We start from the raw sequence: 26192 nt of genomic DNA, 5'->3' as shown, positions 1-26192 counted from the left end.
ATGGACAATGATCACGTTGTGACCTCTGTTCACAGACCACGACAGATGGATTCTTTCGTCTTTGATGACATCAGCTCCATGATACAGAACGAGGCTACTGAGAGAATCATCTCACCAATGAGTGTTCGGCTCTGCCACCTGCTCATCTCCATGGAGAAGGCAGATGTGGAGGAGGAGGCATTTGGCTCTTTGGAGAAAACGGCAGAGGACTTGGCTGAAGCTACTGAGGCATTGGTAGAGAAGGCCAGGAGGTACGCTGTGAAAGAACTCAGCCCTTTACTCCTACAGTGCTTTAAAACACCTTTGTTAAAAAAAGTCACATGTGAAAAAGCAGCACACTTATTTAATATATTATTATTTCTGATTTTGAGTATCCAAGTATTTCAGAGCCAATTGAATTTTCCACTAAGAAGCATATCTGTGTCTCATCAAAAGACTTTTAGATTCATCCGTATTGCATTTCACAGGCAATTTTTCTATATAGATATAAGAATATTCAGAATAGTCTAAACATAACTTAATTTTTTTAAATTGGAAAGTCAGATATACAGAGAGGAGAAGAGACAGAGAGGAAGATCTTCATCCCGTTGATTTACTCCCCAAGTGGCTGCAACGGCTGGAGCTGAGCCGATCTGAAGCCAGGAGCCTGGAGCCTCATCTGGGTCTCCCACATAGATGCAGGGTCCCAAGGCTTTGGGCCGTCTTCCACTGATTTCCCAGGCCATAAGCAGGGAGCTGGATGGGAAGTAGAGCTGTCAGGATATGAACTGGTGCTCATATGGGATCCTGGAGCATGCAAGGTGGGGACTTTCACCACTAGGAGGCCCTAAGCATAATTTTAATTTGGTCATTCAGTGCACTGAGCATGAGTCTTCTATTTTTTGAACATAAAAACTGTATCAGATGCAGAGAGAGAAAGGTCTTTCTTCCCCGAATTCAGCCAGGGCCAGTCCAGCCCACAGGCAGGAGCTAGGCGCTCTTATGGCAGTATGCTATGCGGGTGGCAGGACCCAAGTGCTTCAGCCATAACATGCTGCCTCTCCGGGCACACATTCTCAAGAAGCTTGATTGGAAGAAGAGGCTGGACCCACTGGTGCTCCAGTGTGTGATAGAAGCATCCAAGTGGCAGCTTAACTTGCTGAGCCACAGTGCCTGTCCCAATATTCCCCCTCTTTTACCCAACATTATTGACCAACCATTAAGTTGCCAGGTACCGTTCTGGGTTCTGAAATAGAGCAATCAATAAGAAAGACATTTGAAGTCCCTGTTCTCAGAGGCAGTGGAGACAAACCAAAACACAAGGTTATACTAGCAGAAAAAGTCCAAATACATAAATAGAAAGTGGGGACAGTAAAGTCATTTCACTGAAGAAATACATTTAAATTACAAAATATGGAAAATTAACCCAATCTTATAAATAACCTTTTTTTTCAGTAAGGATGCAAATTTAAATGGTAATATCCCAGTATTTGGACCCAACATATTAGCAAAGATTAAAGAATGATAACTCAATGTTGGGAGAAATAGATCTCTCATATACTAATGATGGAAATGAGAATTGGTATTTTATTTATTTCTTTTTAAAAATGTTTATTTATTTGAAGGCACAGTTACAGAGAGATGTGTGTGTGAGAAGAAGAGAGAGAGAGAGAGATAGAAACCTTCTATCCACTAGTTCACTCTCCCAAATGGCTGCCATGCCCAGTGCTGGGTCAGGCTTAACTCAGCTTCCTGTGTCTCCCACCTGGATTGCAGGGAGCCAAATACTTGGTCCAACTGCCACTACTTTCCCAGACACATTGGCAGGGAGCTGCATCAGCAGTGGAGTAACCAGGCCTTGAACTGGAACACTAGCATATGGAATCTAGCATCATGGGCTGTACCTTAACCCACCCCTGCAGCACAAGGTCAGCCCCAGGACTGGCATTTTAGAGGCTAATTCGGTACTAAAGATCCAAGACTTCAGAAATTATATGTTTATTGCACTCATTGATTCCAATCCTATTTGCCTGAATGTCTGAAATTATTGACTCCAGAAGTGTTTTAGACTTCTTTTTAAGTTTGGAGCATTTGCATGTGTGTGAGATGCCTTGGGGATGGGACCCAAGTGTAAATATGAACTTCATGTATGTTGCACATATATAATGTTCATATAGACTGAAGGTTATTCTATTTGGGATTTTCAATAATAATTTTGTATATGAAACAAAGTTTTTTTGATATGGAGTTTTCAACCGGTGACATGTGTCTGTGTCAGTGCTCAGAAAGTTTTAGAATCTGTAGCACTTCAGGTATTGGATCTTTGGATCAAGGGTGTTCAACCTGATGCTCATCCTAAGGGGATATTCCAAAATATGCACCCAAAATATGCATATCAGCATGTTTGTTGTGACGTTATTTAGAATTGTGAAAAAATAGAAGCAGGGTAAAATGTCTGAGTTTAATAATCCTAGTTGCAACATAAAATACAGTGTAGATGCTAAAGATGTTGCCGAAGAGCATTTGTTGGTTCGATATTCACAGTATCACTTAACATGGGAAAGCACGCTACCCAAAACTTACTTCGATCAAGGCAGCATGAGCGGGGTTGGAGAGTAAGACAATATGTAATTGAGAAAATAAGAGATGAGATGGACATAGATGGGCAGCCAGGGGAAGCCCCCTTCTCTGAGGCAGGAGGTTGACTTAGAAGGCTCGCTGCCTCAATCTTATATTGAACCACTTGGGAACTTGAATCACAGGAGTTGAAGTGGCACAAACTTTGATAGCTACGTCCCCTGTAGATGTTAACTGTAAGCCAGTGTTTGTGATCAGGAAGCAGCAGTGTGACCCAAGTACCGAGTACAGAGGTCAGCGTGTGACTGTCTCAGGCATTGCTCGAAGCACACAGTCCTGTGGCCTTGAGCCATTCGTCAGCCGCAGACCCTGACCCTCACCCCTTCACCTTGATCTCGCACCTTTGCCCACTTGCGGATCCTTGTTCTGGGTCTCCAGCTCCAGCAGTGGGAGAATTCAAGATTCCAGATGCAGTCTGCCTGCTCTCTCATGTCAAGTCACACTGTTATTCTTTACGAACTGCCTGCTGCAAAACTTAAAGCTAATGTGGAGCCAGAGTTGACACTAACTAGGCACACACCGTCTTAACAAGTCATCTGCAAACTTCCTCTCTTTTCTTTTATCTCAGTATGTTTCTGTCAGATTTTATTCAAGATCACATAGTAGCTATATAACTAGAAGTGTAGAACTCTATTTTAAAATATGAAAGAAATTTTAATTTAAAAATGAGATTAAGTGAGATTGGTCACCTTCAGAACCAACAGGGCGGGGTGAAAGTGATGGGCAAGGAAGAGGGACACTTTTTTGAGTTTTTGTGCAATTGGGAAACCTATGAATATTTTTGTAGATACAAATCCACTTAAAACTTAAAGAATGGAAGATAAAACCCTAAATTGGAGAAAAAATGGTATTGAAGTAAGCAAACAGGAGTGGCAAAATTTTTTCCTGCCATGTGTATATTTATAATGTCATTCATGGGCCGTACAGAATGACCATCATTAAGATCAACCTGTTAGGCCAGACCAAATGATTTCATGAACCTTATGTGTGGCCCGTGGTCTGGGTAAGACCATAATCTCATGGTGGAAAATAAAAAGAACCCAAGTGCCTAATTTTTGAGCAAGGCACTTCAATGTAATCCATCAATCTAAAGACAAAGCAAACTGCAAACAAAGTGGGTTTTTTAGTTTTGTTTGTTTTTTTTTTTTTTCCAAATTAGGATGGGCTATCAGCTTTGGATTGTTAACACACTCATGAACAAACAAGTGAACATGTTGAGGCTAAAGGGAGTCAGGTTTCTCACTCACGGAAAAGGGAGATCACAAATGGAAATGAAGAGTCCAGGAAGAACCCTCGGTGCTGGATGGGGTTAGGCTGCAAGGAGCAGCCATGTCCCCCAAATACAGAAAAAGTGGAAAAAGTTGTCTCACCCACTTTGCCCTGTTCCTCAACCCTCCCTGCCTTAATCAGTGGTCCACCCGGGCATGCATCCTTCTCCACTGCGCAAACATCATCAAAAATAAAACAAAATAGAAACACTGGAGACAATTGGATATGAACTCACATATATGCCCAACCACATGTCTGTTTACCATGTTTGTATTTCCATGCTCCTCCCACTACAAAGACCTAGAGGTAATGGTACCCCAGGAGCAGTGAGCACACCTGTCACCCAGATCTTGGTTTCTAAACACTATCTGCTTTAAAAAGAGCCCAAGTCTGTAGAAATGACCTGTCCTGGGACTGGGGTAAGGAAAACATGGAACCTGGATTTTCTTGAGTCAAGGAAGGAAGTGATTGAAAAACAAACCAAAAGACAAACAAATAAACAAACCCTTAAGGCCAGCACTGTGACATAGGGAGGAAAGCTGCCAGCTGAGTCCTGGCATCCCGCATGTGTGCAGGTCCAAGATCAGGCATCTCCATCTCTGGTGCAGCTCCCTACTAACCTGCTTAGTAAAGCAGCCAAGGAATCCCACGTCCCTGGACCCCTCTTTCCATGTGGGAGACCTAGAGGAAGCTCAAGGGTCCTGGCTTCGGATTGGCCCAGCTCCTAACACTGTGACCATTTGGGAAGTAAACCATCAGATGACGGATTCTCTCTGTTTCTCTGCCTACCCCCAATTCATAAATCTTTACAAAAATAATAATAATAACAACCCAACAGGGACAAATAAAAAAGATATAGGATACAGTTTGAAAGGGGAAAATTTGGGGGGAAATATGGTCCAATATGGGATCATATGAGGATAACAACAAAAAAATAATGGTTTATAAACCATTGAAGAAGATAAAAATGGAAGAGTCCCTAACATAATAAATGAACAGTGGAGAAGAGAACATTCTTTCTTGTTGTGGAAGGATCGTTGATGATGTCAGGAGGAGCTGTGAAATTAGTTACCATTTGGGCACTCTTCACTGGTCCACGCAAGGATCCTCAGTGGAAGCTTACAGCAGTAGACGGAAGCTTAATTTAGAGGCAGTTAGTATCTCAAGGAGAACTAGGACCTTCAGAAAGGAGAAACCTGGCAGGTCACTGCCCCCGCATGGTCAAAGGTGGCATTGCCCATTACTGGAACCAAACGCCTTCCTTGCCTGACAATGTGGCACTTTGAAGACACAGCGTCATTCTGGAGAACCACTTCCCACATTGTGCAACCAGAATTTATTAATAACACATCAGACCGACCCACACAGAAGAAGGGCTTTCTGTAAATCACTGGCTTGAAGGAGCCATAAAATATCAAGGTCAAGAAAGCCAGAGAAAGCTGCTTGACTTGTGGCAGATCAGAGGGATCTAAGCTCATTCCTATCGCTGATGGACCAAATTGTTTTTTTTTTTTTACATTTGTTTATTTTTATTGAAAAGGCAGATTTACAGAGAGAAGGAGAGAGAGAGAATGATCTTCCTTACACTGTTTTCCTCCAAAGTGTCAGCAACAACCAGAACTACGCCAACCCGAAGCCAGGAGTCAGGAGTTTCTTCTGAGTCTCCCACTTGGCTGCAGGCTCCCAAGGCTTTGGAACATGTTCCATTGCTTTTCCAGGCCATAAGCATGGAGCTGTGTGGAAAATGAAGCAGCCGGGGCATGAACCAGCACATTTATGGGATCCCAGCACCTGGAGGTGGAAGATTAGCCAATTGAACCACATCGCCAGGCCCACACACTAACTTTTGAGGGAAGTTCCATATTACTTTTGTGTGTGTTAGCATAAGTGCTTTTGCTGCATGATCTGTCCTTGGCAAGGTCAGTTACGTATACAGAGAGTGATCTGTGCTCATGACCGTGGGAAGTGGTCCAGCTCGTCCATTGGAGCAATACTATTTATAATTCATATCTGCACTCAGATTTGACTGCACCGACTTTCACAACAGTTCCTTCAGCAGTTCCCTAGGGAGGCCAAGTGGAGGCAAGCAGCCCGGAGCTTGTGGAGGTGGCAGCTCCTTCAGGCCTTCCTCTGCCTGGTGAGCCACCCAAGGACAAATCAACAGGCCCCGGCCAGCATTGGCGGTGGGAGAGGGCTGGTAGGAATGACCTTGCAGAAAGAAGACAGTACAACACGTACTTCCTTTTGCTTAAAAACCCACCTTTAAATTACTTCTTAACCTTTTGGCTAAGACCAAGTATAAAATCCCGCCTATGGGGACCAGTGTGGTGGTATATCAGCTTAGGCCTCTGCATGCAGTGCCAACATCCCACATGGACGCAGGTTCAAGTCCCAGCTGCTCCATTTCTGATCCAGCTCCTTGTTAATGTGTCTGGGAAAGCAATGGAGATGACCCAAGTGCTTGGGTCCCTGCACCCATGTGAGAAACCCAGAAAGAAGCTCCTGGCTCCTGGCTTTGGACAGTCCAGTCCTGGCCATTGCAGCCTTTTGGGGGAGTGAACCAGCATATGGAAGGCCTCACAGTAACCCTGGGGGAAACTGGTGGTTTCACTTATCTCCCCTCCACCTCCACTTTCTGCCCCCTGGGCATGCTCCTGAGAATTTTCTAGTTATCTTGTTTTTTTTATTTCTAGTATAATTGTGTTATAATCCAATACATACTTTGTATGATTTTTTCCAATTTTTGGTATGATTTTAAAAGATGTATGTGTATATAGATACAGATCTTTTTTTTAAAAAAGATTTATTTATTTGTATTGCCAAGTCATATATACAGAGAGGAGGAGAGACAGAGAGGAATATCATCTGTTCGATGATTCACTCCCCAAGCAGCCACAACAGCTGGAGCTGTGCTGATCTGAAGCCAGGAGCCAGGAGCCTCTTCCTGGTCTCCCACATGGATGCAGGGTCCCAAAGCCTTGAGCCATCTTTAACTGCTTTCCAAGGCCACAAGCAGGGAGCTGGATGGGAAATGGGGCCATCGGGATTAGAATCGGTACCCATATGGGATCCCGGCACATGTAAGATGAAGACTTAATTGCTACAGGCCGATCTTTTCTTTTTTAAACATGTTATTTCTTTGAGAAACAGAGAGCAAGACAGAGTGAGTTCCCATTTGCTGAGTCACTCCCCAAATGTCTACAATGACCAGGATTAGGCAGGTGCTGAAGCGAGCCAGGAGCTGAGAAATCTGTGGAGGTGTCGCACGGAGGTGACAGGAGCCCTCACTGTTGCCTTCCAGGGTCCGTTGTAGCAGGAAGCTGGAGCCAAGAACCAGAGGCAGGCATTGAACCCAGGCACTCTGACATGGGGTATGGGCATCTTAACCACTATGCCAAATGCCCACCCCTCTCGTGACTATATCCTCCAGCTCTGGGTCTCTATTTGGAAATGTCCCATGGACCCTTGAATAGACATGCATTCTAAATTATTGGGTGTAATATTCTGTATGTATCACCGAGGGCATGTTTGTGTGTTGAAATATCCTATCCATGCATCTATTTTTTTTTTCCTAGAGAGTTGAGCAAAACATCTTCCATTGTGATGATGGATCTGTTCTTCCTTTTCCCTTTTGTGACTACTTGCTTTTGTATATTGGGCTTATCTGAAAAAAAAAAAGCTTACAAATCTAGAATAGTTACCTTCCTTGTGGAAGCAATCATCTTTTGTCATTTTGAAATCTACCCTTCAAATCAGATCATTCTTGTCTCTTTGTCTAAATATTACAATATTATAGTTACTCTAGATTTAGTAGTTCATGCACTTGGGAGTTTATACATAAATACCGGATCATGTCCCGACGGCCCTGCTTTCCCTGCTTAGGGCCTGGGAAAGCAGCAGAGGACGGCTCAAAGCCTTGGCACCCTGCACTCACCTAGGAGACTCAGATGACTCTCTCAGTTGCTGTTTCAGATCGGCTCAGCTCCAGCTTTTGCAACCATTTGGGAAGTGAGCCAGCAGGTAAAAGACCTCTCCTTCTGTCATCCCTCTCTCTGTAAAATCTGCCTTTCAAATAAAAATCTTAAAAGACACACACAGAGACAGATATACGCCATCTGCTGGTTCACCGCCCCTCCCCCCCAAAAAGGCCACAAAAGTCAGGGTTGTGCCAAGCTGAAGCCGAGAGTTGGGAACTCCAGCTGGGTCTTTCATGTGAGTGGCAGGGACCCATGTTCCCTTACCCACTGCCACTCAGGATGCGTGGTCAGTAAGCTGGTTTGGAAACAGCGTAGCCAGGACTTGAACCAGGTGCATCAGTAGATATGGGCCTTCCACACCATAGTTTAACCCAGAATACCACCTGGCCTTTGTTTTTCACAACTTTATTAAGGCAAACTAATGATCAACAAACTGTATAAATTTAAAATGCATCCATTGATACATTTTGGCGTATGTATTTACCAATGAAACCATGACCGCTGTTAATGTGATAAACAGAACTGCCACTTCCAGAAGTTTTCAGTGTTGAGGTGAAATAGGAATGAATGGGTTCACAGAGGAAACTTGAAGGTGATAAATATATTCACTCTTGACCTTGAAGGTGGTTTTGTGGGTGAGTACACAACAAGCTTACTAAATTTTATAATTAAAATAGTCCAGTATATTTTAAGAAGCTGTAAACAAAAACACAGAACGATATAAGCATCCATGAGGCAATAGTGTGTAAGTAAATACATGACATAATAGATGAACGCAGAAGAAAGGACAGCATTTCTTTATAGAATTCCAGTTAATCAAAGCAGATGGAATGAAGGCAACTACAAATTATCATTGGGCAGGGCCTGGTGTGGTGACCTAGTGACTAAAGTCCTCACCTTGCACACGCTGGGATCCCACATAGTTGCTGGTTCTAATCCCGGCAGCTCCACTTCCCATCCAGCTCTCTGCTTGTGGCCTGGGAAAGCAGCTGAGGATGGCCCAAAGCTTTGGGATCCTGCACCCGCATGGCAGATCCAAAAGAAGCTCCTGTCTCCTGGGTTCGGATTGGCGCAGCTCCAGCCATTGTGGTCACTTGGAGGGTGAATCATCGGACAGAAGATCTTCCTCTCTGTCTCTCTGTCTCTCCTCCTTTGCAATAAAATAAGGAGGTTGAGACTGAGAGAGATATCTTCCATCTGCTGGGTCACTCAAACAGCTGCAATCACTGGGGTTGTGTGGTTCTGAAGCCAGGAGCTTCTTCAGGGTCTCTCATGTAGGTGCAGGGTCTCAAGGACTTGAGTCATCTTATGCTGCTTTGCTGGGCCATAAGCAGGGAGCTGGATAGGAGGTAGAGCATCTGGGCCATGAACCGGCTCCCATTTAGAATGCTGGCACTGCGATGTGGAGGATTAGCCTGTTGAGCCACTGTGCTGGCCCCAAACACACCGTATCTTTGGAGACTCCCAGCACCCTTAGCACAGCCGGGCATCTCCATGGGAGCGGCTGGTTGCTTGGTTCCTTGCTGCTGTGTATCATCCTCTCTCTAGGACATCAGCTTCTGTGACAGCATGTCGTCTCTCCAGGCTGGCGGCTGACTCTGGGGAACAGTGGCTCAGGGCAGAGGTGGAGCCTGCAGCAGAATCACTCCTGCTTTGCGGGAGGAATGTCACGCAGGTGGCACGGAAGCTCCTACTGCAGCCCGCCTGCCAGCGCCACCGCGAGGAGCTGGCGACTATGGCTCAGCAGATGGTGGTGGCCACTACCAAGGTGAGGCTGCAGTCCGAGCTTCACAGAGAGCTTGTTGCTGGGGACTAGGGGTGGAAGTGGCGTTTTCACAGTAGGTACCTGTCCCAGGCACAGAATCCAGGCCCAAGTCTCTGCTGAGTCCTAGGGCTCAGGATTCATGACCAACTACATGAAGGCTGCCTGTGGAAGCTGCCATGGCTGGGGCGAGGAACTGCAAGGGGGGTCTATGATCTTAAACACCTATGCAGTCCCTTCTGGCTTTACACTGAACCACCTACCTCTAATTTAAAAAGAAAGAAGGAAGAAAGGAGGGGAGAGAGAGGAGAGGAGAGACAGGGAGAGAGAGGAGAGGAGACAAAGGAAGGAAGGCAAGAAGGAAGCAAGGAAGAAAAAGAAAGGAAGGAAGAATGGATGGAAGGAGGGAGGGAGGAAGGAAGCTCTTAGAAACAAGATATTGCTGCAGTGGGGGTGATGTGAGGAAGCTAGAACAAACTCTCAGTTCCTAAGCATTGCCCAGTGCCAGTCTGACAGTCCTCCCTTACTGTGCCACTCCCTTACTGGGCACTTGGTGTTCCCTGTTAACATCACTATGCCTTGGGCCTAGCACAATGGCTTAATTGGCTAGAATCACTGGGATCCCCTATGGGTGCTGGTTCCTGTCCCTGCTGCTCCACATCCCATCCTGCTCCGTGCTTATGGCTTAGGGAAATGGCCCAAAGCTTTGACCCTACATCCACGTGGGAGGCCTGAAAGAAGCTTCTGACTCCTGGGTTTGAATTGGCTCAGCTCCAGCCATTGTGGCCATCTGGGGAGTGAATCAGTGGATGGAAGATCTTTCTCTCTGTCTCTTCTCTCCATAAATCTGATCTGCCTTTCCAATAAAAATAAATAAATCTTTGAAAGGTCTACATGCCTTAAACACTCTCAAGTGTTGTCTATCATTAGCTAGTTAGTGTGGACTGTTTGGTGGTGGTGGCGGAGGGGCATTTGTAATTCAATAGAACCTCAGTGAAACAGCATTAGAAATGAGTAGAGGAGACCATCTTGTCCACCTGCTGGTGGGAGGCTGGGCAAACTTTGTGGAAGACAGGAGATGGGAGGGCAGGGCTAGGCTAAGAAAAGTTTCTCAGAGGCACTTGCTGGAAGGTCCTCCCTCCCGTAGCCACTTTTTCCCTCCTTTTGACTTAGAGTCTACACTCCACTACAACGTTGGGATTTGGGAAGTGCAGAGGGCTTTGTAAAGCCTAAGACAGGGGCCACAATGCTCTCGCCTTTGCTCCAAAGCATGCAATAACCTCCAGGACTTGTCTTCTCTGGATGCCCTGACAGGTGCTGCTCCTCGAAGATGCGGCAACGGCAAGGAGGGCGGCGCTGGAGGCCGGCTGCTGCTTGAGCTGCCTGGACGCGCTGGAGGCCACGGACGACGCGGCCTCGCTGAGCCGCCTTTTCGCGGATCTGGCTATGGCGCTGCTGCGCCTGGGGCACCTGACGGCGCGCCGGGGCGAGGCCGACGGCCTGCTGCGGGGCTGCATCCCCGCACTTGTCGCGGTCGCTCGCGGCCATCTGCGGTACCCACGCGACCCGCAGTTGGCAGCCTCCAGGCGCCGCGTTCTCGCTCAAACCAGGGAGGCCCTGAGCAAGCTCCTGGCGCTGCTGGAGCCCAGCGCCAGCTCGTTCCCAGCGCAGACCCTCTCACGGAGCGGCGCGCTCACCCGGCGCCTGCAACAGGTGCGGGAGCTGCTGCTGGCGACGCCCACACCCGGGTGCCTGAACGGCCTGCTGGACGCGCCTCTGGCGGCGGTGCTCGGACACTGCATGTACCTGGCCGCCGGCTGCGCGCCGCCGGAGCGGCTGCACCTGGTAGTCCGCTGTCGCCAGCTGCTGGAGCTGCGGGGGAGCCTTGGGGCTGCAGAGACCGGCCGCGCGAGCCTGGATTCGGCCGAGGAGCGCGCGGCGCTGTGGGCTGCGGCCGAGGGCCTGTCGCAGGGTATCCGCACAGGGTTACTGAGCCAGATTCTGGACACGTTCACGGACACGCAGAGTCCCCTTCAAAGTCTGATCCAGGCCGCGCGAGTCACTCCCCCAGAAGACTGCCTGCGCAGTGGGGAAACCTCACCCACAAGCCTCCAGCCCTTTCTTGCAGTCTTCCTTGAACAGGCCGGGCACATGCTCCGGGTGGCCCACCTGGTTTTGGTGTGCTGCTCGCGGCCGCAGACTGGCAGAGACTTGGAAATCGCTGCTGCCGGCTTGTGGGCTCTCGTGGTTAGAGTGCAGCAGTTTTTCTCCCAAGACCCCCGGAACTGTGATCTGGACCTGAGCCCCGACGCCTTGCAGGCTTTGCTTCAGGCCTGGGCCGCTGCATCTGATCACCTGTTGTCATGTTTTGATGATGTCCTGGATATTCCTGAGTTCCTGAGCGCGTGCATTTGGGAAATGACTCGGCGCCTGCCCTTCCTTGCGTGGGCTTTGAGCAGTGGCGATCCCACAGAGCTCCGCAGACCTGTGGTGTATCTGCAGGCTCGAGCGGTGCACATGGTGCAAGTGATGAACAGGTATGTGGGCAGAGAAAGAGACCCCATTTTCCGAAATGGCCTGCGAGTCCTGATCCAGCAGCTGGCACAGGCTTCCCGGCGCCTGGGTGCAGCTGCCGAGGACTGCTCAGAGGAGAACAGCCTATGGGACACAGGTGTGGTTTTAGCAGCAGCCAGACAACTCATCTGTTCAGCTCAGAGCATCCTGGAGGGCTTGGATGGAACCAACCACCCAGACATCCTCAGCCCCCTACGGGTTCAAGTCTGCAGGTTTGGAACGACTGAGGACCAGCCCTGTTTGGTGCTCCCTGGCCTCTGGGACGGCAGGGCTCCTGAACTGAAACACCAGCAGGTGCCTGGGTTCAGGGAAAGGGATCCAGGCACTTTCTGCTCCCCCAGAGTCCATCCTGCCTGCCCCTCGATTCCTGGCATGGATCCCCCAGGAGGGAAGGAAGACTCTCGGCTCTCTGCCATTAACAAGCTGGTGCTGGCAGTACAGCGCTGTGGCCCTGAGGGGTCGACCTCAGCTGGCTTCAGCCTGCCTGAGCAGGGTGCAGGTCAAGAGCCCCTAGCTGGGGAGGGACTGCTGGGGTCAGAGCGGATGCCAGGCCTTCAGGAAGTCTCCACTCTGCCACCTTGTTTGTGTAAGCTGCCTAGGGAAGTAGCCCATGGTGCAGCTGCTGGAACGGACAGGCTTCTGGAGGCGAAGCTCCAGCTCCCTGGGAGGACCAGGGAAGCCAGGCAGGATATGGTAGCCACTGCTGGAGACTGGTACCTTCTGTGCCAACAGCTGTTCTACCACAGTCAAACAGCTGATCTACCAGGGAGCATGGCCACATTCATGGAGCTTCAGCAGAATTTAGCCTCGGTGGTTCAACTAGCAGCTAAAAGTGTACTCATGGATTTGGATAAGAAGGGCCCTATCTCAACTGGGCACCCCGAAACATTTGCACAAATGCAAGGCAGATGGGAGGAGGCAGAGACTCATGCCAAGCAGCTGATGGACCAGTTGCTGGCCTCTGATGGGTGCCGAGCTGTCAAGTCATGGGGCGAGAACATTGAAGACAGATGCCTTCTGTGGTCAACGGCCATCCAAGACCTGATACAGCACATGGAAAAGCTCAACGAGAGACAAGGCCTGTTCCTGCTTCCCCTGCGGCAGGCTGTGAGGCACCAGCAGGGGTGGAAGGAAGGGTTGGATCGGGCAGCAGATGCTTCTCAGAGGCTACAAGAGGTCGCCAGGCTGTCAGGCCCACTGTGTGGGAACGAGCAGGTGCAGGCCGAGCTCTCCTTTCTAGGCAAGGAAGTTCACATGCTCACGGATGCTCTCTTGTTCGTGGCCCAGCTCTTGGTCTCCTCTCCCAAGCCGGCTCCCAGCCTGTCCACACGCTTCGAGCTCCTCTGCTTGGAGCTCACTCTGCGAGCCAAGGCCCTGACGGACCACTTCCACAGCATCCATGCAGACTACACGTGCGCTCTCAAAGACATTTTCTGCTCCAGATACTCCATCAGCAAGGATCCCCAGACTAGACCCGGAAACAAGTTAGAAGCCATGGTGTCTGGCATCCAAGCTGTACAGGCAATCGTGGCAGAAAGTAGAGAGTCTGGGCCCTGCCATGATGCCCTCACTGTGGCTCTAGAGAACATCCTTGTCCTCACCAAGGAGGTGGCCCAGAGGCTCCCTGTGCTCCGAGAACACCTCGAGGAGTGCGAGACGCAGACCCTGGATTTGCTTTGGTGGGAGTGGGCAGCCACGGCTCACTCTGCCATGGCCCAGCTGCAAGCCTGGAAGGGCAGTCACTCAGAGGCCTGGAGACTCCTGGCCCAGTGCTTGAAACCAGGGGAGGACCCAGTGCTGGCCCCAGTGCAGGACCTTGCCCAGCCCGGGCTCTACCACAAGGCGGGGACAACAGGAACTGAGGCAGTAAGCAGTGTGAATTCTCAGGATTCCATCCTGGCAGGCACCCCCAGGAGCACAGAGGGAGCCTGCTCTACTGAAATAGCGCCAGCAGACCTGGGCATGGTAGGATACTCAGCATCTTTCCTCTGCCCTGTCTGAACCCTCTTCCTCTTACCCAAAGACCTTGCCAAGCTCCAGAAAAAAAAAACTGTCTTGGTGCACATGTGGGTAATTCACACTGAACAGGCAGCACCCACAACCTGTAGGAACCCAAGCTCTGGGACCAGACTTGTAGCAGAGTACCTGCTGCAGGCGCAGGGTAGGGTCATGCAGCCACACGGGGTCTGCAGGCTTTGGGAATGGAAAGGACCCCATCCCACTCCACCCCCTAGACATATCTGGCTCTGTCACCTGTATGTGAAAAGGCTTCTTTGGGTGGAAAATAAGGTGTCATATGCCAATGTTTGCCGCCCAAGTAGGTACTCTGTGCACATGAACGTAAACACACACACTCAGCTCCAGTGAAACAGGGAAAATAACTCTGTCTAAGGATCCTGCCACTGAGAGTGTGAGTGCTTGGAGAAGTGAGACTGACCACTCAGGGTGACCATCTGCTGTGCTCGCCACTCCTTGGGGCTCCCAAGGGGCAGAAGCTCAGCCTTTATAAAGCGCAGAAAGGCCACCGAACTCTGAGTAGCACCTGCTGTGGGAGGAGGACCTGGACTGGGAGAGTTCAGGCACCTGTAAGTCACCAACCGGAGCCTCCTGACTGCAGTTACGGGCGTCTGTGAGATGCAGCCCTGGGCCTCGTTGCTGCTGAAGAAACTGGAGGTGCTTTCAGCCATGTGTGATCCAGCTGCCTCCGACAGTTGGATATGGGCCTTGAAAAGGACAATTGCTGGGATCCGTTCTGTCAGCTCCAAGGCCGCTGAATCACACTGGCCATTTTCTTCCTCCTTGGTCTTCCGGGGCTGTAGCTGAGGGGTATTATCTGCCAGGTTCTCTTATCTTTCCATCCTGGTGACCTGCATGTACTCAGTCCCCCTCCTGAAGAGATGGCAGCTCACCCCTCACAGCATCCAGGGACAACTCACTATGTCCAAAATGAGGCCAAGAAAACAGTAGGAGACACGGTCAGTTTTCAGAAGGTGAGGGCAATGTGGCTGAAGCAGTCAACTTCAAAACCACAGTAAATCCAGGTTTCTTTTCAATATGCACCAACTTAAGATTTTCAAAACCACTAGTGGGCCCAGCGCAGTAGCCTAGCGGCTAAAGTCCTCCCTTGCACGCACTGGTGTCCCATATGGGCACTGATTCATTCCCTGGAAGACCCACTTCCCATCCAGCTTCCTGCTCATGCCCTGGGAAAGCAGTCAAGGACGGCTCAAAGTTTTTGGGACCCTGTATCTGCATGGGAGACCCAGAAGAGGTTCTGGCTGCCTGACTTCAGATTGGCTCAGTTCTGGCTGTTGCAGTTACTTGGGGAGTGAATCAGCAGACAGAAGATCTTCCTCTGTGTCTCTCCCCTTTTCTGTATATGTGACTTTGCAATAAAATAAACAAATCTTAAAAAAAAAAAACAAACAAAACCAAAACCAAAACACCAGCGGTTGAGGTTTTGGGACTCTGTCTTACTGGTCCTTGACCACGTGGTCTCTGACAGTGCAGGTGCACAGGAAGTAGTTCTGAATGCTTGCTAGGATGCTGAAGACAGCCTAGATGTACAGAACACGGGGTAAATTGAGTGTGGGAGGGATGGAGCTGATGTTCTAGATGCTTCCTTAGAGCAGAGCAGTTCTGGATGCCCAAGGGAGTATAGGGTTTACAATCACAAATGAAAAATGGAAGAACTTCCAGGGAATAAGGACTGGCAGGTGACTTTGGCACAAGAGGGTCTCCCGGTGCTTGGAGCCCAGTGGGTGCACTTTAGGCCCTTCCAGCGACCCACCTGGCTGATTGCTATTTTCAGTATCAGAACAGCTTTTCTGAGTCAAAACTGAGCAGTCAGGGCTGGTACCCACAGGGGATGCTGGCACTTGCAGGGGGAGGATTAGCCAGTTGAGCCATTGCGCCAGGCCCAAATCTGACAATTTCTAATTTGTTTTCTTCCAGCAGCACAATGGCCTACCTGCTGCCTCTCCAGGTCATCCTGCCTGGCCACAGACAGAGCTGGCCCAGTCATTGCAGAAAGATGACAGCGCAGACAATGACAACAGACTCTCGCAGATCACCCAAGAGATGACTGAAATGGTGCTGCGAATGGCCCAGAGTTTGAGGAAGAGATGCCTCCTGGTACTGGACATCAGCAGGCTGCGGTGGGGAACGGACTGGACACCTTGTAGGGGAAATGGGTTCCCACTGCATTCTCTGGAGCTGGATAGCTCCAGGCAGCACCCAGGACCTGTACAGCTTGGGGAAGGGGCCTGGAGGCTGCGTACCTCTGGCTTCTGGGAGCCACTTCCACTTGACAGTTCAGCTGCTCTGATCTACCCCAAAAGCCTCCTTACAGAAGTAAGGAACATTGTCATATCTTGGTTGGCATGTAGCATTGTCGGTTTGGACAACCATGCCAGATCTGGGGAGCGGAAGTTCATGTTGGCTCTGCGGGGTGATTCCTAGGCTGTCCATTTCCAACCTGGCTCTCCTCACCCACGGCCTGTCCAGGGGCACGTGCCTGCTCTTCCCAGACAAGCAGAAAAGGTTTGCTTTGGGCTCCATGTCAACTCATATCCCAGGCTGGATGGAGTGTGTTCACACTGAGAGGTGAAGCGGGAGGTGCGGAGTACGTTTGACGTGCTGCGGGATCTGTGACCAGCTTCCTGGGCGAAGCGTGTCAGGGCATCATCCACCTGCTTCTAACTGTTCCGTGTCTCCGGTGCAGACCAAAGATGAGCTCATTACCTCCGCGAGGAAAGTCGCAACCTGTGCACAAGAATTTGCCAGACTCATCTGCATGATCGCCAAGAACTGCATAGACAGAAGATGCTCCCAGGAACTTGTGTGTAGAGTCGAACAGATCCAGACGATGAGCAACCAGCTCCGTATCATCTCCAGGTAGGAACTGGGTTTGGTGAAAAGTGTTCATCTTTGCAGTGTAGGGGTGTAGGGTGGGATAATTCCATTTTCCCACGCTTCCTTGAATTATTTTATCCTTCTTCAAGAATTTACACTTACTTGGGGAAGAGTAAACAGACTCATACAAGGCCAAGAGGGAGGGGCAGGCCATGCCAGGCAAGAGCCTAGTACCAGCTGTCATGCATGAGATCTGGGTCTGGGAGTGGGGCCAAGTGGGGGAACTTGGGAAACTCCCCTAGTGGGTCATAGCTCCTGCCGTGAGCACATGGTCTAGGCCTGGGAGTTGGGCAGGCTGGGCAAGGTAGCTCCAACTGTTGGCTAATGTGTGGGTTGGTTTTGGAGGAGGGCAGACCGGGCCAAGCAAACCTTAGCTCACCGGCAAGTACAGAAACCAGGCTGGAGGATAGGTCATAACGGGCTAGGCTGTCAGACCTACTGGTTTGCATAAGCCAGGGATGGAAGCAGACTGCTTTGAGTAAGACCAGGTTCCAGCACCCGCCAGTGAGAGTCAGGACTGGGGCAGGCTGGGTCAGGCCAGGCTATAGCATCTAAGGCAAAGGCCAAGACAGGTGAGGGACTATGCCAAGCTGGGTCAGAGCAACCACTGGCATGTGTGTGATCTATGGCTGGGAACAGGCCTGGTTGGGGAGCTAAGGGGACACCCTGGCTGGGTTGGGGTTCCCACTGGTGAGTGTGGGGGCCAGAGTGGGAGCTATGTTCTGGTCTGGGTAGGGCTATAGTCTCCCTTGGGATAAATGTGAACTGGGGCTGGGCACACCAAACTGGGCTAGACTCCAGCACCAACTGGTGCTCTGGAGAACCAGGGTAGGTGTAGGATGGACTAGGCTAGGTCTCTGTCCCTACTGAGCCATGTGTGAGCTATGCCTGGGTGTGGACCAGGCTTGGCTGGGCTGAAATATCCAACAGTAAAAACCAGAATGGGTTGAAGGCCAATCAGGAAAGGCCACTGTTCTTGCTAGGACAGGAGGTGGACTAAGTAGGGCTGGTGTGTGGACACACCTGTGTATGCTAAATCTGGCACTGGGAGAGGTTCTGATGGAGGAGCTTGGGGAACTCCTCTGCAGGCAAGTGCAAGAATCATAATAGGAGCAGCCCAGACCAGGCCAGGGAATGGTACCCAGTGGCATACATTTGGCACAGGTCAGAAGCAGACCCGACTGAGCCAGTTCACATCACCTGCTGGTGAATCAGCACCAGAATAAAGTATGGGTCGGGCCGGGCTCAGTTGCAACACATACTAGTACATATTATGGTTGGGACTGGGTGCTGGCTGAGCTGGACTAGTCTGTAACCCCCAACAGTGTGAGCTGGAATTGGGGGGTAGGCAGAGCCAGGCCAGGCTACAGCACCCACTGGCAAATGCCGAGGCAAGGAAGACCATGCCAGACTAGACCACAGTACCCAACCAGCGAGACCCAGGGGAGGGACAAAGCCAATAGGGGGGACTACATGGGGCTCCCTGCTGGACCACTACTCCCACTGGACAATGTGATATGGGATGGGGACAGACCAGACCAGGCAGGACTATAACACCTGTTGGACTCATGTGGGCTGGATCAGGGGAAAGTCAGAGTGGGTGTGGGTTGGTTGGGCTTTGCCACAGCATCAGCTGGCAGATGCTGGTACTGGGGGCTAATTCTGTCAAGTTAAATTGCAGAACCACTTGGAGAGTGCATGATCTCAGAATGGAAGGGGGCCCAGTAGGGAAACAGTGGGCACCTCCCTCTTGGGTTACCACTGCCAGTGGTGAGCATGAGAGCCAGGACTGGGGCAAACATGGCTAGACAGAATGGCACCCACTGCCATGCATGTAGGCTGGATAGTGGGGCTAGTTGTGTTGAACTAGGCTTGATATGTATGAGAGCTGAATGGGATGTGGGACAGACTGGACCAGTCTGCTGTACATACTGGCAAGCATGGGAACCAGGCAGGGGGGTGAGCCTGGTGGGGGTTATTGTGGGTCACTCCAACTAGGCTGCAACTCCCACTGGTTTATGTGAGGGCCAAGTGTGTGGTGGGCAGGATCGGGCTGGACTGCAACACCTGTTGGTTTGTTTAGAAGACAGGGCTGGACACAGAACTAACTCAGCAATTGCAACCACCAGCATATGCATAAGATGATTGGGGCGACAGACAGTGCTAGACCCTGCAAGCACACAAGAATCAGGTCTGGGATCTCCTTAGATGAAGTTTGTTTTGGGGATTCCCCCAGCTGAACTACTGATCTCAGAACCTCAACTGTGAAGAGAAGTGCAGGTTCCATGGTCTGACCATGGAGTGCAAATGCCAGAGCCAAGCCTCCTCAGAGGCTCAGATGGAGCAGTGGACAGCACAATCAGGTGCGCGTGAGGTAGTACACTGGAGCCTGCAGAGAACACCTGGTACCACAACAGAGTACAGAGGGCAGAAAAATCAATCAACTACTCCAGCCATGTGATAGCAGTGAAAATCTGAGCAAATGGAGACTCTAAGGTGGACTATGTCAGCCAGTAGATTCTGAAGAGATTTCATCGTGCTTGGAATGGCGAGACTGGCAGCAATTCATAACTGTTGACTATTGAAAATACTTGAGCAGGACCCCGGAGCATGCCCCACATGGAGGACCCTGGGATGGTTGGGAGGGAGGGTGTGGCTTCTCCCTTTGTCTCTCCCCTTCCCCCAGATACAAGAAGGAAAAAAGAGAATGTGGAAACAATGGTCTTACCCACTTTCCTGTAGCCCTTGACCTTTTGTGCCCTAATCAACTATGTAAAGATCATTAGAAAGAAGAAGAAGTCGTCTGATGCTGTTAATACTGGCCTAGCGCAGTAGCCTAGCGGATAAAGTCCTCTCCTTAAACGCGTCAGGATCCCATATGGGTGCTAGTTAATTCCAGCAGCCCTGCTTTCCATCCAGCTCCCTGCCTGTGGCCTGGGAAAAGAGCCGAGGACGGCCCAAAGCCTTGGGACCCAGAGCTCACATGCAAGACCCAGAAGAGGCTCCGGGATCCTGACTTCAGATCTGCACAGCTCTGGCCGTTGCAGCCACTTGGGGAGTGAATCAACAGACAGAAAATCTTTTTAATTTTATTTTTACTGCAATGTTAGATATACAGAGAGGAGGAGAGGCAGACAGGAATATCTTTCATCCCATGATTCACTCCCCAAGTGAGTGTAATTCAGAACTGCTGAACTATCAAAACCACTTGAACAGTGCCCTCACAGCATGCCCCTTGTCTGGGATCCTGGGATGGGTAGGAGGTTAGGTAGGGCTTCTCTCTTCCTCTTCCCCCTTATCCCAGATATAGAAAAGAGAGAGAGAGAGAGAATGTGGAAACAATTATATTACCCACATCCTGTAGCCCTTAACCCTTTGAACCCTAACCAGCTATGTAAAGATCAACAAAATAAAATAATATTCATTTAAAAAAAGAAAAAGGAGAATGTCAAAACAATGGTCACACCCACTTTCCTCTAGCCCTTGATCCTTCACACCCTAATCAAATATGAAAAAAGTCTCAAAAATAAAATTTACACAACAAAAAAAAGAAAAATTATCAATTTTTTAAAAGGTTTAAAAATGTTAAAGGGAACGCTCTCTCTGACTAGTCCCAAATGCTCTTCCTGATTACTCCCCCACAAAGTCATCCCAGATTTCTGAATGGAACTAGCATGGTGAAAGTCTTCTGGCATTGGAGACGGTTTCTGTGTGATTGCACCTCTTCCCTGGGGTAAGGTATGCTTTCCTTCTTGCTAACTCCGCAGCGTGAAGGCCTCCCTGGCCAGAAGCAGGTCCTCCGAAGAGCTCCTGGTGGGGAACGCGCAGCAGCTGCTCCAGGCCGTCCGTGAGGCCGTGAGAGCCGCAGAAGCTGCGAGTCTGCGGGTGAGTGCTGACCAGACGGGTCTGAAGTGGGTGTGGGCATGGGCTACCTAAGTGTGCACCGTGCCAGTGCTCAGGCTTGCAGGCTCCCTCCTGGCCACAGCCACGAGGGTTGGGCCAAGCAGAAGCCAGGAGCCTGGAACACCATCTGGCTCTTCCACACGGCTGGTAGGAGAACCATTATCAGCCACCTTCTCAGGAGCATTAGCAGGAAGCTGGATGGAAAGTGGAGCTGCCAGAACTCGGTGCTGTGCCTCAGTATATGGGATGCTGGCATTGCAAGTGGTGGCATAACATGCTATACCACAATGCTGGCCCCTCTGCCCTCTTCTTAGCTATTAAATTCAGCTTCATTCCTTCCCCCAATCTACCACCTGATTCCCTGTGGGACTGTTTGGTGAATCATTGGCTATTCCTTTAGCTCCATCCAGTATGTGGGTGAATTTGGTGAAACATTCTTCATGTCTGTTACATGAGTTTTTTGTTATTTGTAACATTATTGCTTATTTTAATAACTTTTATTCATCTGCTAGAATTTTCCATTTGTTCATGTATTTTTGCTCTTTTTCACTAGAATCCTTGACATGCTCCTCATAGTTATTTTCAGTTACCTATATAATTTTAATATTGTGGCTCATGTTTGAATCTGGATTTCTGGTGGGGATTTTTTTGTCTTCTGATAATGGGTTAGTCTTTTGTTATTCTTTCTTCATGTCTCATAACTCTTTGTTGAGAATTTGACATTATGCAGGGCATGGTATGGATCAAAAAAGCTAGAATACATGTGTGTATGTTCCAGATCTTTAGAGTGCTTGGTGATTCAATAGAGTTGGGTTTTGGGGCCTGCACTGTGGCATAGCAGGTAAAGCTCCCACCTACAACACTGGCATCCCAGATGGGCACTGGTTTGAATCCTGGTTGCTCCACTTCCAATCAAAATCCCTGCTAAGTACTTGAGAAAGTAGTAGAAAGTGACCCAAATGCTTGGACCCCTGCTCCCACTTGAAAGACCTGGAAGGAGCTCCTGGCTTCAGTCTGACCCCAGTCTAGCTGCTGTGGCCATTTGGGGAGTGAACCAGAGGATAGAAGATTAGAACATTCTCTCTCTCTCTCTCCCTCTCTCTCTCCTTTCATATAAACAGAATAAATCATATCCAGGTTCTGAGTTTTGGGCTTATTGTTGCAATCACAGTTGGCACACCATTACTATTACATTTGCTGGCGTGTATCATTTCTTCGCTTTAACTTGTACTGGTTTGAGAGGCTGAGACAGAGAGCACCCATTCTCTTGACACCTGCAGTGAGTGACCAAGCCTGAGCTTCACTGAAACTGGGAGCCATGATTCAATCCAGGTCTCCCACAGGGGTAGCAGGAACCCAAGTACTTGAGCCATTACCTACTGCATTTTGAGGTCTGCATTAGCAGGAAGCTGGATATGAAGCCTGAGGCTGGACTCCAATCCAGGCACTCTGATAGAATACAGATGTCTTAATTGGTACCTTAACCAAAGCACCTGCCCCAGCCAGAGTTACCTTCTGTCAGTTTACTGTCCTGCCCTTGGTGACTCAGCTGTCTTTTTAAAAGAGACAGATCTGGGCGGGGACTTGTGCCTGTGGTGACACTGGTGGCTGCTTGCCTCCCCCAAGCCTACATCACAAGAAGCCTTGTTCTGCCCAAGTCTTTCTCATGAGCATAGACATGGTCCCTTGAAAAACCTATGAGTTCATGTAGGTTTTCTTGTTGTGGTTTCCCATAGTTTCTGTACAAGCACACTAGTTTTTAGAGTTATTTTTGTTTTACTTCAAAATCAGAGTAATTGACAAAGAGGGAGAGAGACAGAGAGAGAGACAGAGAGAGTGAGTCTTCCATTCACTGATTCATTCCCCAAATAGCCAAAACTGCTGGAGTTGGGCCACTTGGAAACGGAGCCAGAAGCTTCTTCTGGGTCTCTCATATCGGTTCAGGGGTCTAGGCACTTGGGCCATCTTCTGCTGTTCTCCAAGTTGCATTAGCAAGGAGCTGGATTGGAAGTGGGGCAGCTGGGACTAGAACCACATGCCAATATGAGATGTTAGCCCTGCAGGCAAAGGATTAGCCTAATAAACCTGCAGCAGCCTCTCATATTATGCCATTACCTATTTGTTAGACATTTTTCCTAAATTTGTTTTATAGGATTCTAGGGTAGCCCTGTTTTCCTCCCCTGTTCCAGTATCTTGTGACAGTTGGATTATCCTTGTCTCTTCTCAGAGGTGTCTGTCTGCTTAGATTCCAGACCAACTTATCACCTTTTAACCTGAACTCTCTAATGAGTTGAGATTGCAATTTTGTGGACAATGTGTCTTCATTGTGATGGTGGTAGTGGTGTTAGGGTGTGGGCAACACTGTAGGGTATTTCCTATACCCTAAGTGGAAGCTGGAAATGGCAAATATTTGAGTGCCTCAAATGTTTTTCTTAGGGTCTCTCCATTCTTGGCCACTCCACGTCACCAATGATTCCCTCTTCCTTTTGTTCTTTTTCTTGATTTGTGTTATTACTTATTTGAGAGGTGGGGGACAGAGAGAGACAAAGAGCAAAGAAGGGAGGAAGGCGGGAGGGACAGAGAGGGGAGAGAGAGGAGAGAGCACAGGTGAATGAGTGAGCTGCCAATCCAGCTGGGGCCAGAACCAAGAGGCTGCAAGTGCAGCCGGATCTCCACGTGGGCGCACCACCCCTTGCTGTCTCCTAGAGGTTGCATGGAGAGGAAGCTGGAATTGTTAGCCTGGCTGCTTCTTAGCTTTTGAGTCTGAACTTGAATTCTGCCTGCTCAGGGTCGATAAACAATTCCACTCTGTCTAAACTGAATCACACCCACTGTCCTACACATTGATATTTTGCATGATTCCTTGATAGTACCCACCACAGTTTGTAGTTAGTTTTCTTTCTTTGTGTTTATTTATCTTTTTGGCCCCTTATTAGCATGTGAATTTCTTGAAGTCACATACCTAGACTGGCAGGCTGGCACAGCCAAGTGCTAAACATGTGTGGACAAGGTTCCAGCTGATGGAAACTTTGTATTGGTTAAGTTCAAAGAGTACCTAGACCAGACATATGCAGTAGAAGGGGTTTGACAGTGTCCGTATTGCAGCCACATGCAGCACGTGGCCCTCCTTGTGCCAGGGCCATTGTCCACAGCCTCCACGGACTGCAGCACCAACTAAGACAGGGCCCATGCCAGTCCCTCAACCTCCAGACCACCTGAGCCCAGGGAAACTGAGTGCCATGTGAGTGTGCATGGTGTGCACTTGTGCTGGCTGGGTCTTCTTAGAGCACTAGCTCCCTGACCCATACGTGTTTTGCAGAAAGCAAACTGAACACAGCAAGACCCAAAGGGAGTGGGAATCCCAATAGGGGAGAGAATTGACAAGTGCTGGCTACTGTGTTCGCAGAACAAAGATGACAAACCTTTTATTTTATTGGAAAGGAAGATTTACAGAGAAGGAGAGAAAAAAAGATTTTTCATCTGCTGGATCACTCCTCAAATGGCCACAATGGCTAGAGCTGAGCCAATTCAAAGCCAGGAGCTTCTTCCAGGTCTCCCATGCTGGTGCAGGGTCCCAAGGCTTTGGGCCATACTTCACTGCTTTCCCAGGCAAGACAGGGAGCTGGATAGGAAGTGGAACAGCCTGGACATGAACTGGTGCCCATATGGGATCCCGGTGCTTGAAGGGGAAGGATGAGCCAATTGAGCCATCACATCAGGCTAATGACAAAACCTTTTATGCTGCTGCAATGCATAGCTCCTCTACAAACAGGGCTCCTCAAGCCCCACAAAATAACGGGGAGGGAAAGATTGGGATTCAGAGCTTATGGAACTATATCATAAAAAATAAAGAATATTAAAAAATTAGGGCCAGAGCAACCTGAATCAGAGGAATCGAAGAGCCCAAATAACCAGCACGCAGGGGGCCAGCGGGCACGAACACCTACACTACTTAATCGCTTCTCTCTCCCTCCTTCACTCCAACTCCAGGGATTGAGATCGCCTCCCCACAACCCAGAGGAATCAGAAGTTGCTGCCCTCTGCATGCAGTGGAGGAAGAGACTTGTAAAACACAGACTTCAAGAAACTTCCACCAGGGACTGGGATGAGTGGGGCCTGCGAAAAGCAAGCACGGAAATGCCTCCCACACTTGCTGCCCTGATTCAAAGCTAAGGAATGGTCTCCAAGTGTGGCTCCCTGTTACCCAGTACCTGGATCCTGGGGAAAGGGCTGGGCAGGCTGAGTCAGCCAGTGAGACCCCAGAGGGCTGGGCCGTGCCAGGTCCTGACAGTATTCCAGCGAGGTGAACATCCCGGGCCTCTGGTGACACCAATGCCCTTCTGAGACAGACACTGTCATTTCTGTAGCTCAGAAGAAAAGTCAAATTATACAAGGTGGGGAACATGAATTTAAGCATTTATTAAGATGTAACGTGAGCACAGTTCCAGAATGTTCTACAGGGAGCAAAGAGCTGAAAGGCTCATAGAAACCGACTGGGGAGGCCACTATTCACTTTGCTTGTTAAGATTCGCAGAGGGGAAACTGAGGTTGTGTCTGTCAGGAGCTAAGAGGCAAGGACTGCCGTCGGTCTACATTTAGTGAATTTGAAGTTTGGGGTTAGAGCTAGCAAGGCCTCACCCAAGTCCAAGAGAATTTTTCAGCTCTTCAGCATTTTCACAAAACCTGACTTGTAAAAATCAGTGGCCTTCATTTGTGTCAGAGGACCGAACTCTGGGCTGGGGCCAACAGGCTGAGAGCAGGAGGAGGCCAGGCCTGGGCACCAGGGTCTCTGTTAATTTTTAGTGGCTAGAAAGCATTTGTTGTGTAATAGGAACCCTCTTAAATTTAGGGAGTTTTAGTTCGTATCTTGTATTATGGTCTCTTGTGCTCTGTGTTCCATGTATTCTAGAAAAGGATGTCCATTTCTGCAGAAATTGGGTAAAATGATTGATGCTGTTTATGAAAGTATTTTGTGGTCTGGCTGCTTTTATTTGTTCTATCAGTTTTATGGAGCAAAATATACACCTGTAATTGTGAATTTATCTGTTCAACTCTTTAGGGTCTTGCTTCATTATTAGATGCAGAAATGTCCTTGAGGGAGGGAGGATGGGGAGGGGGTAAGAGAAACCTCAGAGCTTATGCAATTGTATCATAACATTAAAATAAAATAGAAGGGA

At 49.3% G+C, this 26192-nt stretch overlaps 1 protein-coding gene across 1 annotated transcript; it reads left to right on the top strand.

Moving 5' to 3' along the window:
* On the top strand, positions 1–25188 carry LOC121166296. Its single transcript, XM_040995433.1, has 7 exons — positions 1–251; positions 9447–9630; positions 10939–14064; positions 16204–16332; positions 16922–17094; positions 20880–20997; positions 25006–25188. The coding sequence occupies exons 1-7, from the start codon at positions 1–3 to the stop codon at positions 25186–25188; spliced, it is 4164 nt and encodes a 1387-aa protein (XP_040851367.1).
* The last annotated feature ends 1004 nt before the right edge of the window (positions 25189–26192 follow it).

Source organism: Ochotona curzoniae, unplaced genomic scaffold, assembly GCF_017591425.1.
Source record: "Ochotona curzoniae isolate NIBS_2020 unplaced genomic scaffold, NIBS_Ocur_1.0 patch109, whole genome shotgun sequence".
Taxonomy (NCBI): Eukaryota; Metazoa; Chordata; class Mammalia; order Lagomorpha; family Ochotonidae; genus Ochotona; species Ochotona curzoniae.
The sequence above is the reverse complement of the archived record's forward strand: the minus strand, read 5'-3'. Positions and strand labels throughout refer to the sequence as shown.